Source organism: Pteropus vampyrus, unplaced genomic scaffold, assembly GCF_000151845.1.
Source record: "Pteropus vampyrus isolate Shadow unplaced genomic scaffold, Pvam_2.0 Scaffold185, whole genome shotgun sequence".
NCBI classification, from domain to species: domain Eukaryota; kingdom Metazoa; phylum Chordata; class Mammalia; order Chiroptera; family Pteropodidae; genus Pteropus; species Pteropus vampyrus.
This window is the reverse complement of record NW_011888966.1, coordinates 215,381-231,587: the sequence shown is the minus strand read 5'-3', so window position 1 is coordinate 231,587 and position 16,207 is coordinate 215,381. Positions and strand designations below refer to the sequence as shown.

Below are 16,207 nucleotides of genomic sequence, written 5' to 3'. Positions count from 1 at the left end.
GCATAAGGTCACACATGGATGGAGGCCGAAAAAACACTAGAACCCAGGTCCCTGTCTCCTGGTCGACTGCTCACATTGCTGCACTCAGCCGCTTCCTTTGTTGAGTTAGCAGGGTGCCCTTGTAGTTGAAGGTGAAAAGGGCTCTCCGAGTGTTAAAGCTATGTCCACTGAGTGTGATATATTGCACAGGAAGGAGGTATCTCGGGGTGCGGCATATTGCACCATCATTTTGTATCTTGAATGAAGATTTAAAAGGCAGACAACTTTAAATGGTTCACTGTTAACACTTAGATCAGTGCAGTAGCGGAAAATGAGACTGACTCGGGCCAACCAGGATGCAAGATCACCCTGTCATTATTCTCAAGTTCTCATTCGCCCTGCAAAGAGGGAGTTGGTTGTGAGTCCTCCATGGAGTTAGGATACATCATTATAGCCCTTACCAAAGAGAGGAGTCGTGGAGAAAGAAGGACAATGGCCCGGCCTCTAACTATACATATATGTATGTGACACCAGGCATCCGATATCAATTTCACAGTCATCTCAATCTTTATGTGAGTCTCTGGAAAGATGGCATGAGAGAGCCACTATAACCTTTTGGAAACACCTCTCAAAGGACCTCCTCCAGTCTCCCCAATAGCTCTGGAGCCTTCCACACACCCAGCTCTGCGGCTTCCTTTAACTCTGTCTTCCTGCCTTGTCTTCCATCCTCCCTCCTCACTCTTCGTTACGTTTATTCACCTCGCCTTTCTTTCTTTCGGACTCTGCCTTCCCCACTTTCCTCCTGTTTCTGTCGGATTTTTTTCTTTTTCCACCTAGTCTCCCTGTTCTGCATCACAGAAAATATACACGCCGCATGGCAAAGATTCTCCTTCAGTGGGCAGAAGAGTCCTGTGTTAATGACCCAGTTACAGTGTTTCATTTAAAGGGGGGACCACACCACACTGTGGTCTTCTCATAAGTAGAACAGATAAAACGTGCTCTCCTGCACATATCCCTTTTACCCTGGAGTCCATCACAGTGGGATGAGGAAATGTTAGAGACAGCAGCACTTGAACGCTGGATTTAGCAGTGGTAGTTCTCAAAATGATGATAAATGACAGTATATCGGGACAATTAATCGCACAGACTTTGGTATCAAAAATGACCTAAATGTAAGGTCTGATCCTGCCATGTATTAACTGAGTAAACTTGGACAAATGATTAAAACTCTCTGAAACTCAGTTTTCTTGTCTGTTAAATGGATATAAAATGCATGAATTAATGCATATAACACAGTTAGCCCAGTGCCTGGAAGACAGGTGCTGCCCTAACAGGTGGTGGTTTTTATTGTTGCTAGTAATGATAATAAGTATGACACAAGGGGAATTTGGCCAATGAAAAATGAGAAACCCTTCCTTCCTTGCTTCCTTTGTATTCATTTTTTTTTCTTTTAATATATTCAGTGAATAAGACGGATGAAATGTCATGGGGGGTATGTCAAATCATAAGGCCACATCTCAAGTTATCTAGAGTTTATACTGGAAAAAGTCACGTGGATAATCTGGAGGAAGGAATGTTATAACCAGAGATAGATCAAAAGCTCTGTTCAGAGCAAGTAGCAAATCCAGAAATAGTTAGAGCTCATGATGTGAGAACGAAATCTTGCATATTTTGCTGCAATAAGATTAGTCTTCTAAATGTGTGTGGGGGGGGCGGGGTTAAGATAACATTATAAGGGGGAAAGTTGCTGTCCAGGATTGATGGGAAACATTTAACTGTCTCTGAGCCAAGATGTAGTATTTTGGGGATTAAAGGAACTGATCGATAAGACCTCTGACTGGAGCTCTTTCAAGGACTAGGAAAATGAAGGCAGCCTGGGGACCAGTAAATATTGGTCCAGTTCTTAAAGCAAGACCAACGCTAGACTCCAGAAACTACAGACTCATAGCTTGAAATAGACCTTACCGAAATTCTAAGACAATTATAACAAGTGCATTATATGTCAGGCTCATTGTGTAGATTTGTGCTCTTTCCTACTACCCTGTTTCAAGAGAGAGAATCATTTGTGAGCAAGAGTCGATGTTGTTTCGTTAAAAAAATAATTCAGGCCAAGTAATATAATCATTTATTAGGACAGACGTACTGCTTGGCGAGGCTTTTCAGCAAAGCATTGAACAAAACCTTCCATGGGTAGGTCCATGCTCAGGTACACTGTGTGTTACCTGTTCGCTAGGTAGGTAGTCTGTCATGGTGCACCATAATTCTCTATTTTAGCCCTACCCTGATAAAGTTTTTTTTAATCTTGACTGAAGACCTAAAAGGCAGATGATGCTAAACTGAAAGATCTAGGTAGCAATAGATTATCTGAACTTCCTACGTGCTTGTGAAATCCTTAAAGTCCAGTTCTACTTGGTACTAAATAATTACATCTTGAATATTGACATTGTTATGATTTAGAATGCTCTCGATTAGCTAAAATGATCGCAAACCAGTAAAATAAAATTTAACTGAGACTAATATCACGTCTTAGTTTAGCTCAAACATAAACTGCACAGATATAATGAAGAACCACAGGAACTGACAACTGTTTGTATCAAAAAGATACAAGTTGGCAACAAACTCGATATAAGCCTGTAGCATATTACCATTGTCAGAGTGCACTTAATGTTGACCATATTCATAGAAATAAACTAAACCGATGATGAAGAGTGCATGATATGTCAGGCTCACTGTGTAGATTTGTGCTCTTTCCTGCTACTCTGTTTTGAGAGAATCATAATAAGGATTGCGTTCAGAGGACAGTGCCCAGTACAGGCAACAATCTGGAAACCATAATATATAATGAACTATTAAAGAAAATGGGAATGTGTAGCCTGGAGAGAGAAAACTTGGAGGATATAATTAGTAGAGGGAAGAATTTTAAGTGGGCCTGGAGGGCATAGCCGTTCCACCGAGAAGGCAGATTTTGGCTGCGAGAAGGCAGATTTTGGCTGAACGTTAACAAGCTCTTTCTAATAACAATAACAAACTCTTTCAGTAAAGTTGCTCAAAAATAACATGGCCTGGCCGATCACTGGCGATTCCTAAGTAGGGGCGAAGTAGCCACCACCCTGCATTGCACAGGGGCTTTCCTGCACTGGGTGGGCGCTCGTCCGAGCTCCTCTGTGACATCCATTCCAGCTCTGAGATTCTGTGATCTTCTCCCCTCTCCAGGGATGCAGTGGAGTGTGGTGGCCAATGGGAGAGTCAGTGCCACCCCCCGGCAACTTCTCTGGTGGCTGCTCAGCCCAGTGACACTTAGGCCTCTGGGGCAGTGACTCAGAAGACAACCATCCTCTGAGAGAGGGCCGGGTCCTAAGCTGCTGCTTGTGCGTGACTGCACCTGGTATTCTCTTCACGCGAGCGTTCCGTCCGTCCGTCCGTCCGTCCATCCGTCCATCGGGGCAGTCACCCCATGCCCACCGGGCTTTTCCTCTGGGATTCCAGCAGGCGGCGTTTGAGGGAGTCAGGGGACAGGATGGCCCCCTCGTTCACTGGGGGCTCTCCTCCAGAGATCTCCTCATGAAGGGATTGTTTTCATTTCCCAGAACTCCCTCTTCCTGGCATGTCGCCCTTGCCTCACACTGTTGTCCCCGCTCCTCCCCTCACTGCGCCTGGTTGGTCTCACTCGTGTTCCAAACACGATGGCTCACTGTGTCCTATCTCAGTCACTGATGTCTCTAAATATGCCTCTTTGCTGTGCCCGCTCGCAGACACTGTCAAGACGCATCCTCCCTGTGCCTGTCTCAGTCAGAGTCGCATTCCAGAAGCACACTTGTCTTGCTTGTTCACATCCGTCTCAGCCATTTTCAAACCACTCACTATCTCATCTCTGTCCCGTTCTGTGCCGGACACTAGTACACATTCCTCCCGGTGTCTGGGTCCAAATGCGTGTCCTCCCAGCCCGTCCCCATGTCAGTCACAGCTTCCGTTTGCTCTTCCTCGTGTCCGGTGTCAGTCTCTCCCTGCAGGATACGCTCCGTTTATTCACCATGGAAGAAACTGGGGCAAAGATCTACCTGAAGAAAATGGTCTCTGCAGTGACCTTGGAGGAGAGCAGGGCAGACAGTTTCCCCTGAGTGCTGCGGCCTCAGGGCCCCGGGCTCTGAGCTGCCCGCCTTCCTCTCGAACTAGAGCAGCATCTTCTAGGAGCCTTGGGCAGGGCCGGCGGTATCGTCGTGTTTATTAAAAGACTTTGGAATCTTTCCCACGAGCCTGTGCTGAAGTCCATGGTACCAATTTACAACCCTGGAATCTGGCCTATTGCTACCAAAGAAGAGAACTGTTGGGAGCTCCTACTGCCGACACCTGTCACTCACTGCGATCCCCCAGGTGGAGCAGGCAGGACCAAGCAGTGCCGGGCAGAAAAACAGCGCCTGACTTAAAGTCGGAGGACCCTAATTCCAGCTCTGGCTCTGCTCCTAACATGCTGTGAGGTCTCGATCAGGCCCTTCCCTCCCTGGACCTTATTTTCTACATCTGTCAACTGAAGTTTGGACAAGATCTCTCTTCGTTTCTAGGACAATGAAATGCTGTTGCAGCCGTCTGCTACCTCGAAAAGCCATGGCCGGCCTGCCTTTTGACTGTTTCACAGAAACTAGATGCCTCGTTTGGGCCTTCTAGACCCTTGACCTTGCCAGCTTTGCCCTTCAAATTAACCTGGATGTCTTTCATCCAAAGTCGAGTCCATGGCTCTTGCAAGTTGCCCTGAATGAAGATCCCAGAGAGGTAAATGCCATCATATCGCAGAGCCATAGGAGGTTTTCACTTTGATCTTGGCTGTGATTTGATAGCATCTCAGGACTTTGTTATATTCGCTTTGTTCCCGCTCCTTAAGAAGTGTTCAGCTATCATTTCTGTCGATGTTTACTTTAGTTCTGGAACCAAACGGACAAGAAAAAGACTTTGGAATGAGGAAAAGAAGATTGCCCAAAAACCATCCAAATGCCAAAAGAAAATCCTCTGTCCTGTGAAGACTTAATTTTACTGGGGAGAAAGTCATGCCTTAGGGAAGGGAAAAAGTCTCTAAAGAGAAATGTTATTTAGAACTCTTGAATGCCGTTGAGAAATATTACAGCATGTCAAAGTGCTTCATGTAAGGCTGGGACTCTCACTGGTCAATGGAGCAGAATCACTGGGGATCTATGCTAGTCAATGATGAAGAAATTTTTTTAAGTCCTACCTGGCGCCCTCGCTCTGGCTGGACCAACCGCCTGTGCTTTTTCAAGTCTCTGTCCTCCATCGTTACTAGATCGGGGCTTACTAGACTGAGGCAACCACCATTTCGAGGATGATCCTTTTCTAATACAAAGGCGGGGACAGCAGGGTTCTGAGACCCAAGGCCCTGAACCTGGAGGTGAGATGCAAATGATCTGCTGTGATGGCTACCCACGCTTCCCACCGCCTCCATGAGCACGCGGTAAGGATAGGGGCCGCAGAGGAGCAGCACACGCACCAAATCAATAGTGCTGACTTACTGTGTGACTCAGAACTAATAGCCAGACCTCTCTGGCCTCCGAGAATCTCTCCTGCCTACTTCACAAAGTTGTTGTGGCGATAAATGATTTTCGTGAAAACATTCTGTAAATCATAAAATGCCCTTCTGTATGTTTATCATTACTTTGGATGCTCCTGAGCTCTCGAGGACTAAGAATTTCTTTGCGAAGAGGTGAACCAGTTTAGAGACTGAGCTTCGTATGTTGAAAAATAGTACTGAAGGGGCACCTTTTTTGGAGGGTCCAGTCTTCTAGGTCCACCCCTCCTCATTTGGTTACTCCAGGTTGTGCAACACACACAACACTGCAAATTTATATGTCACAAACCTTCTCATTTGAAGGGATTTTTTTATTCTCGAAATAAAGGAGTGGGCGGAGAGAGATAGGGACTAATTTTGGTAAGAATAAGCCTAACTTCCTGTAACTTCAAAGTCACATGGAATAAATTCAAATGCCTTTTTTGCCATGAAATCATTTATTTGGAGAAAAAGGGTTCTCAAAATTATCCCCACCCTATAAATTCAACATAGATATATAAATTCTATGAAAATAACCTCAAATATGGACTAAATTTTATTTTGAGCAGCTGACAAGAATGTTATGAGTCTGCTAAGATACTGAACCAGATAACTTCCGAGATTTTTCCTAATCTGATAGTCTTTATAAATGATTGTTGGTTATAGTTTAATGATATTTAGCTAACACTTTAATTTTGTTTACATTTTAATAAAGTAGAATTACCAGTGGGGCCACATGTATAGGTATAATGCACTGAGTCCCTCTGTGTAATCGACATGTAAAGTACATGTGTGGCCTGTTATATAGAACATGGAACTTAATTACATAATTTCAAAGGGTTATACATTTTAATGATGGTTGTTATCTTTGGTTATGAAATTGTTAGTTATGCCTATGATTTACTGGAAGCTTAAAGCTTTGAAGGTACTAGGATCCTCAGTTCTAATTTGTTTCTATGAAGAGAACCCTTGGCTTTATGATAATATACTTTTTTGACGCAGTTTCCAGGAATGTGTTCTGGGGAAAACAGGAGCCTGTATAGACTTGTCTTTTTTTCCAATTGATAAATTCTATTTATTGATAAACATGAATAAATTACACATATGTTTATATTTGTGCATTCTGTACATGTTTGTATAAATTATATAAAGAGGGAAATCTTAAGTCTTAAAACTAGTAACTGAATTTTGAATACACAATAAAATACCAAAGCCAACCTCATGCCTCAGTCCCGTGGCGCTTCTTCGTAACCTCGGTAGCACACCCAGCCCAGCCCTCAGGAGCTTTGGGCGTTTGAAGCTGGGGAATATTCTGTCACCAGTGTCTCAGAGTCCCATCAAGGTAAAGCCAGAGCCCAGGACACCTAGATAGTGTGATTCTACCTGCCTGTCTGTCTGCCACCTTCGTCAGGGCCCCAAGCGCTAGGATGTATCTCTCCGACATGGTCATCCCGGGAGCAGAGGGTGGGGAGGGATCCACCCCAGCCATTCTCAGGGCACACGCCATTGGAGCCATTTGAAGTGGCATGGCAGCCATATACCCACAGGTCTTGGATTGAGGTTATTAAGCACGCGCCTCCTTGCTGAAACCTTTTTTGGTGCCATAAGCCACCCAGGAGCTTGGAATCCAGCTCCCTTGTCCTGGGCCCCCTGGGATATTAGGCCTAGCTAGCATGTCACTGGAATTCAAGCCCCACCACTGGTGAGTATGGAGCAGTGGAAAAACCCCTCTCGGCATTCTGGGCCTGAGTACTTGACCCAGCTATTCTGTTTAACCTTTGGGCCTTCCATCATCTCACATATAAAATGCAGGGGATGCACAAGAGTTAGAATATCAAATCAGAATCTTTTCTTCATACACAAATTTACTTAGAGCCCCATTGCACATGGGCCAAAGTAGGATGGGGGCAGGTGTATCTGGGTCCACCATCTCTACTCATCCAACCCTTCAGGGAGCCTTCTAGGCAGCTTAAAACCCTAAGCAGCTGGACCAGGTACCTCCTCTAAAAGTCTGTGATGGTGCTTGGTTTTCCCTTGTCTTTAGTTTTTTTCTAAAGAATTCTTGAGACCTCTGGGAACTATTTCTCCAGATGCCTTTCCTTAGAATCACACCTATCCACTTATTTATAAAACCTCTTTCTCCATACAAAAAAAAAAGCCCGATTTCTGAAACTTCTGTCTGAGAATGACATTCTGAGCCTTCACTCCCTGTGAAGCATCCTGCACTGTGTCCAGGCAGAGAACTAGACCCCAGAAACTCAACTAACCTCTCTTGGGGCAACTGTCCCCTGTCTTGCTTTTTTCCCAAATTGTCTTTCTTCACTTTGGAATAGCATTCCCCCAACCCATCCCAGGGGGAGAACCTAACACTGACTTAGTACTTACTACGTGCTAGGTAGTTTTTATTTGTTATATAGTTTAATTTTATCAACAGCACAAGAATGTTTAGAGAAACAGATAGTTTTTGGACATATACTCCGTGCCAGGGTTTGTCGCCAGAGATTAATTAATAAATAATACTGACAAAGTCTCTGCTCTTCCTTGTCGGACATCAGAAAATGAACAAGGAGACATACATACACGAATTAGATAAGTTTAGATACTCCTAAGTGCTATAAAGAACATGAAAAATAGAGAAGGGACTGGGCTGTTTACGTTATCTGGGATAGTAAGGGCAAGCGTCATAGAATGAGGTCAGCCCTGTGACCTGGGACAAAAATGCTGGAGGGGAGTGAATCATGTGTTGATTGGGGGAGTAGGATGTCAATCAAAGGGAACAGCAAACACAAGACTCTGAGGTGGAAGTGAGCTGGGCTTGTGTGGCTGGTGCTCAGTGAATATCAGGGGAGTGGTATGAGACGAGATCAAAGAAGTAAGTAAAAGCTGATTAGTTACTTCCTATGTGCCAGGCTTGGTGGAAAGTGTTTTATATGAAACCCTACAAGGTAAGTATCATTCTCCCATTGTACAGATGAAGAAACTGAGCTGCACCTCAGAACCTGGAACTTCCCCAAGAACACAGAGATTACCTGGAGCTGGAAATAGGACCCAGACCCTTCCATGCCCAGCCTTTCTCCCCGACACATCACTTGCTGAGGGGACTTGATCCACATGAGCCCCGTTCTCTTTAGCAGTAAGAACCGTCCTTGAAACAGGTGACTTCTCTTCTTGTACATCTCTCCCTCTTTGCCTCCCTTCTTTCTCCATGAGGCGCTGACTGTCTGCAAACAAAGATGCATTTATACAGTGGTTTTTCATTGATTTTTAAATAAGCTAATTCCAGATAGCATCTAATTAGAAGTAAAAAAAAAAAAGAAAGAAAGAAAGAAAGAAAGAAAACAATCCTTGGCCAGCCAGAAAGTGGTTTGCTATTAAAACTATTCGTTTTTATCAGAAATAAGAGCAATTCAATCTGATTACATAATCAGTAGGTTTTTTTTTTTTCCCCCTGTATTTTCTTATCTCCATTCTGACTGACAACATCCTTCTGCAATTAATATTATCTTTCATCTGGACTGGGACCTCAGGCCCTAAAACCCACTGCAAGCATGCCATTTCCCTGATCAAAACTCTTAACAATTCTTCATTGCCTCCCAAAGTCTGGGCTCCTCATAGTTTTTCTGGGTCTACTGTTTACAGTTTTACAGCCTGCAAAAGTCTTCACCCTGGCAAAGTAAGCAACACGCTCCGGGTTCCACTCACTTTCTCTCTGCATTTGTACCTCGTGTCTCTTGGTCCTGATTTCTTTCCATTGGGCACACGTCTCCCAGCATTTCTTACAAAGTCTGTCTCGAATGCCACCTTCTACTTGAAGTCTTTTCTGGCCTCTAGGACGGCATGAGATTTTGACCTATTTCAGTCCCCAAAGCACTTTGTCCTTCTCCCTTGACATTTTGCCATGCTTTTCAGGGTAGTTCATTAACCATGCCCTGTCTGAGTGTTCCTACCAGATTTTGAGCTCCTTGAGGACAGGGGCTGATTCCTATTGATCATCTTTTATCTTTTCTCATGCCCGGCTCAGATTTTCGTGTGATGGAGCTGTCCGTAAAGTCATCGAATTTACTTCTTTGGAAGAATTTGGAGCTTTTCATTGTTTACAGAGTCCGCCCCACACCATCCCACTTAGCTCTTTCAGCCCCCGAACCTCACTGCTGCTCTGCCACTTAATACTCCACCCACTGCAAAAGCTGCAGCCTTCTGATAAGAGAAAAACCTTTCTGTGATGGTTTTGAATAAAATCAAGATGTTTATCATATTTCTTGCAAGTAGCAAAAGGATTAGAGTTTTAAAATACCACTATTTTCCTGATTCATGGCAAGTTTTTTTTTTTTTTTTTTCATTTTGGGTCCTGTCTATCTATGAAAAGAACTTAAGCTTAAAGGTTTATATTTATAGGATGTGGTGAATCAGACTGAAGTTGTATGAGTTACTTGACGTTGTATAATCCTAGGGAACGTTGGTCACCATTCCACCAGTACTGGCATTTATTGAGACAGCACAGAGCACGGGGTGAAAGAAAGAAAGTGTGGGACCAGGCCAAGGATGTGGAATGGACACAGTGAGAGTTGCTCAGGCTGGAGTGTGGTAGAAAATGTTTGAAAAGATGCCAGAAAATGTGTCTTTTCCCTCAGCATCCTTACTAACTTGCTCCATGACTCTGTGCATGTCCCTGCCCTTTGCCGGCTTAAGTTTTGCCATCTATAAATTGAGAAGCTTTCTGTGGTTAAGTAGCTTTCTAATTAGATAGATATGGATTTAGATCCAGACTCTACTGATTACTGATTTTGTGTGACTTCGGGTAAGTCCTTGACGATGTAAGCCTCGGTTTCTTCTTCACGGGAGGGGAACAAGGGCATATCCTCCAGAGCGTGGCTGTGAGGCTTCAGTGGGTTAAAGCTCATTAATAGTGGGGCACAGTCCTTGGCATATAGTAAGCGCTCACTGAAGTGTAGCCGTTACTATCGTCACTCTGGATTCCGTGACATTTGAAATTCCGAAGCTGCACATAGAGTCTTTTGGAAAGGGTGTTGGGGAATCAGGGTGGGGCAGTGGCGAAGGTGGCAGTGGTGGTTTCTATGCCAGTTTTCTACTCTGGACTGGGGCAGGCCATGAACACTATTCAGGAGAAAATGGAGATGGTAGGGATTTGGTTATGGAGTCAGAGAAGATATATGTGATGAGCATGGGCGGGCAGGAAATAGAGTTTAGTTGTCATTTGGTGTCTTGTGTGGGACACCTAAAAAGTCTCTTTATCTTCTCCCGTTTATGAGATTCCTAAGCAATAGTCACACGTAGATATTCTAAGAGGGTTAAAGGACACAAGTTTATGGAACGCCTAAGATCTGTCAGTACTACCTCTACACTTTACGTATCTTAGAACACGTAATCCTCAAAAAAGTATCGACTAGATTGAATCCTAACTTCCCAACTTGCTAGCTGTGTTTCTTCGGGCAAGTTAAGTAACTTCTCTGAGTCTCAGTTTATTTATGAGTTGATAGAGGCATTGGCACTACCTAACTTACGAGGTTGTATACTTTCAATAAAATTGTGTATATGATAGCAATTAGAACACCACCTGGCAGATAATTGGGAGGGTTTTTTTTATTATTATTATTTTCATTGTTAAAATAATAACCCCCATTTTGTGAATAAGTAAAATGAGGCATAAGGAGACCAAGTTTCTGAACCAAGGTCATACAAGTAATAATAAGCAGAGCCAGGATACGAACTTAGATTTGCCTATCTTGAGAATCTGTACTCTATTTTTCTGCCTGTGTAGAAGGTAAAAGAAGCAATATCATGAAATTTTGATGAGACACTCCCTCTGAAAATAGACGACATTTTATAACACATGTGAGTGTCCTAGTAGACTGAATAGGTAGTCATTAAAACTGATCTGGAGCCTTGGATGAAAGGTCAGACATTATCTGGGTTTTAAAAAACTTGGTTGAGGTCAGATAATTTAATTTCAATCGAGTCTTTCCCAGTGTCGAATGCCAGTAGGGGGTTACGTCATTTCGTTCCAGCCTTAGTCCCCCGAATTGGCACACTAATCATTAGTATATGGTCTTCTTGTCAACAGGGTCCAAATGGAGACCCATATGCTACTGCTTAATGATGACATTCTTGGCCAGAACACAGCCCACCCCACCCTCCACCCCACATTCTTTCCCTAAAGCCTTATACCAATCTCTTTATCATCCTCAGGAACTTGCCATGGAGGAGTCTGTGAGTCATCCGTTACTGAGGCTTTGTGAAAGGGGAGTCGAGCCAGGGTTTCATAATTTCAAGTGCAAAGCCCTTGGCTGGCTGAGCCAAGGTACCATTTCTGGCGAGACCTCTTGTCCCAGCCAGCCAGAGAGTGGGCAGTTGGTCAAGCGGATGTGAGTCAATGGAAGGAACCAAGAAAGAGTAGTCGTATTAGAGTCACCCTTATTACTGCATCTTCTCTCCTCAACACAGCCTTCCGGAACCATTGAGCTTATAAAAGGAAAAGGCCAAAGCCATTGCAGAATTCTGTCTCATCGAATAGTAGCCCTTTCCACAGAGAGCAGTCTCTATTTATTTTCTAATTTCCTGGCATTTATTTGTTATTCAAACCTTCCTATTGCAGCGGATGGTTTCACTTGTGGTAGCCTGCATGATGGGGGGAAAAACCCATGAATTCTGATTTCACCTTGAATTCTGTCCTCATCAGCTGGATGACTTCTGGCAAGCCACTAACCCCTTTGGGTTTCAAATTTCTCATGAAAAAAAAAAAATGTCCTCACCTACCTCACAGATACCAAATTGTATTTATTCACTTGGCAAAAGTTTTTATGCTGCTAGAGGAGAAATAAGTCAATAAATGTTCATTGGTCTTTTATGACTCCCACATTGATAGGTTAATCAAGATACAGTTTTCTAAAATCTATAGGACTGGGCAACAAATGCTAAGTGTTACTACTACTAGTATTACTATTACTATTATTATTATTATTAGTTCAGTACTCCAGGTGGTAAGTCATCTCTGATTGCTTTACTTTCTATTCTCTTCCTAAAAAAAGATCTATATCTAATCTTTCATCTCCAGTTTCACTGACACCTCTTAGAGCTCATTCTCTATCACCTTATATTACATAACTACCATTATCTTCCAATTCTTTTTTCTTTACATCTATATAAATTAATCTGTTCTTTTAATTCACACATATACACAGGACAACTAACAAAAGCAAAAGTAAAGTAACAGACTCCCTCTTAAAATTTTTCATACAATGAAAATTTCCCATATGCAACGACTCTATTCAAAAACGTAAAGTGGTCCCCAGTTGCTCCTTTCTAGGTCATCCTCATGCACAACGCAATGCTTAACTCAGTGAAAAAGGGCCAAGTCCCACTTCCTTTTCCAGCTGTCAGGTCCATATGTGACTTCTCCCTGCTTGTTGCAGCCCACGATCCTTTTCTCCTACCACTTGCCAGTTAGAGCCAAAGCCTAGTGCATGGACATCCTCGTCTGTGAAGCCTAATGCAGCCACCCTGGTCTAGGTCCACAGGACTTAATTCCCTGGGGTCACAACCATAATCTCCAAGGGAGGCTGTTCTCAGGCACACATGCAAAAGAGAAACATCCAAACTAGCTATTTTAGCATAAAACTACCAAAAAACAGTACAAAGTGAAAACATCCCTTCTCACTGACAAAGACCTAGGAGTTTACATAGATAATCTCTAGAGATAATAAAATGAAACAACCTTATTAATCATTCTGGGAATGTAGGGAAAATTATCAATATCATTATTATCCTCATCTTCATTCAGACAAACTTTTATTAAACACCCACTGTGTGCTAGGCATTATGCTAGATGCTAATAATGCAAAAAAAAAAAAAAAAGGCTTCACGGCTTGTTATGGCAGTCTCTGTGGGCCTGCCTGACCTTGAGGCTGACGATAAAATGAAATAGACTTTATTGCCTCATTCTGTGGATTTTGCCCTGTTGGCTTCCCTGAGTGCTGGGCACTGCAGTTAGCATTGTCTGGTGATTAATCTTCTAGGCAGAGGTGCAGACCCAGACACCGGTGCCAGTGGGGAACTGGCAAGTTGACATGGGACCCTAAGTGGGTATTTTGAGGATATAACAAAGCATCATGCTGACAGGGGCATCTAGAAAACTTAATACTGATCATTATACACCAGCAAGTTTCTTCTTTCCCTCCTCCTTATCAGGTATAAACTACACTGCAACGATTTTATTGTAGTTCTAACATTCAAGGGATAATAAAACTCTTTGAGAACCTGATAAAATCTATGGCCTTTCGCCTAAAAATCGGGACATATGCATAGAAGTTTTAAATACATTTCCAAGAAGTTCATTGATTCCCTGAAGTAAAATCCCAAGGTTAAAATAAAAATTCCTTCTTTAATGTGAGACTGTCTTAGTGGGTATGATAATATTGACTTGATGACATCACAGAGTTCTTCCTATTGTCCTGTCTCTGGTTAGTGATGAATCTATTTCAAAGTCATAAATACAATCTCCAAGTGCCATTTCTGTCAACAGAATGATTCATTGTAGAGATGATATTTCTTTACATAGCATCTTTATTTTTTCCAAATAGCTCTATGGAAATTATCTCATAAATTATTACAGATTTCCTATGAACTGCATAAAGGAATATGTCATTGCTTCCACTTATAGACTCAAACACAAGGTCCAGAAGAGTTTGAGAAAATAGCTGAGATTTTGTTGAATCACTGAATCCAATCAGAAGTCAGAATTATTTCACTCAATAGAGATTTATGACACGCTTGCTATGTGCCAGGCACTGTCAAACCTCAGGCTGCTATCTTGTCTGCAAGTCTGTTTCAAGAAGAAAAAGCCTATTCTCTTTGGGAATTGACCGTGCTCAGCAAAGCATTCCTAACTCAGTGATGACATCTTACATTTTAACAGCATACACAAAAGCACTAGAGTGTGCGTCGATGAAGTTTCTGGAAGCAGACAAAACAGGATTAGAATCTTGATTTCAGTTCAGCTTCAGTTTCCTTATCTAGAAAACAAAGATTATTTCTAGAGCAAAGGTTATCGAATTACTGTGGGCCAAGTCCAGCTGTCAGACTAGTTCTGTGTGATCCTTGAGCTAAGAATGGTTTCACATTTGTAAAAGAGTGTAAAAACAAATACAAATCGGCAACAACAAAAAACTAAACTAAAAGGAGAAAGAGGAGGAGAAATGCAACAGAGCCTCTATGTGGCCCCCAAACCAAAACATCTAGCCTTTTATGAGACAGTTTGCAGACTCCTATTCTAGAATCAGAATGCCTGGGTTTGAATCCTTGTGGCCTTTTCTTGGTAGTATCATCTTGAGTAAATTGCCCAACTTCTGTAATCTAGTTTTTCTCATATGTCAAGTAAATTATAATAGTACTTATTCCCCATGATGTAAGGATTACATATGTTAATATGCATAAAATGTTGAGACTAGGGACCTATGTACAATAAAGGGTTAAGAAATGTTAGCTATTGTTATTAATATTATTACCATCATCACCAATTCTTTAGAAGATGTTCATGAGTATTAAATGAGACGATGTCTATTAAACACACAACGTGGTGTCCTTCCCATGGCAGGCACTCAATAAATGGCAGCTAACCTCGTTATTATCACCACCATCACCATCATCATTATAGTTTTCAAAGCTCTTTCACATACATCATCTCATTAGAAGTTCCCAACAACCCAGTGGTTGGTGTTATTATCTTCCTCTAATAAATGAGAAACTGAAGCTCAGAGATGTGAAGGGGTAGACACTGAGCCAGGAAGAGGCAGAACATAGGCTCGCGCTAGATTTTGTGTTCTGCACCTCTTTCCACAGCATGTTGCTTCTCCATCAGAACATCTGAGGATCTGTTGTTTGTTAGTTTTCTCCAAATGATAGACTTTGAGTCCCAGGAGCTGACAAGGCAGGCAAACATGACTGCGTTCTTCCCTGGCAGGGCTCTGCAGACAGGAAGCTGGGATAATTGGATTCCAGCCATTCGATCTTAGGACTGCATTTGTAACCAGCCAACTGCTGATGACCAAGCCGAAAGGAAAAAGCCCTGACCAAACAAACACAAGCCTCCTGCAGCACCTCATTGTTTATGCTGCAGAGAGTGAAAGTCATCAAGAGCAGCCAACACCCTTCTAATGGTTCCTATCCAAGACAGGGATGGCTTCAGCATGTGCCAGACCTTAGGCTACCGCTGGGGACAAGCGGAGGTTCCTGAAGTAGGGACATGTGAGGTGAGGAGCCAGGGCGCTTTTGAAATCAGAGTGGGTGTGCTCAGATCAGAACCGTATTTTACTTGGTTTTGGCCAAGGGCTGCAACACATTTGAGCAAAATGTGCACTCAGAGTGATGTTTAAAGCATGTCATTAAGATTATAGTGATACAGCATTAGAGTGAGTTGATGACTATAAAAATAGGTAATGTTTTAAAGTTCGCTCATGAAAGGAGTCTCTCTCATTTCCAACCAACTGCAGCTTAAATCGACTTTAGCTCAGGTTATTTTAAGGCAGTAGATTCCAACAGACTCTGTCGTTGGGCAGTATGTAAAGTAGTTTTTCCTAGTATTGTTGTTGTAAAGATAATGAAAAGTACCCCTAAGAAGCTTCAGCTTTGACTGGATGTGTAGAGCAGAATGAATGGAAGTGC

The 16,207-nt window shown here is 42.7% G+C and overlaps 1 protein-coding gene across 5 annotated transcripts in view; it reads left to right on the top strand.

Moving 5' to 3' along the window:
• The window catches only part of HTR4 (5-hydroxytryptamine receptor 4), a 139,929-nt gene that overhangs the window by 112,878 nt on the left and 10,844 nt on the right, over nt 1-16,207 (top strand). The window contains exon 6 of one of the 5 annotated variants that reach the window (XM_011371124.1): nt 9,481-9,559. The exons of 2 other annotated variants lie outside the window; for them this stretch is intronic. In XM_011371124.1, the coding sequence (XP_011369426.1) occupies nt 9,481-9,487 (7 nt within the window). In that variant the 3' untranslated portion in view covers nt 9,488-9,559. Of the gene's footprint in view, nt 1-3,192; nt 3,515-4,893; nt 5,041-9,480; nt 9,560-16,207 lie in introns of those variants that run through there. 2 more of the 5 variants (XM_011371120.2, XM_011371121.1) reach the window with 2 other exon arrangements.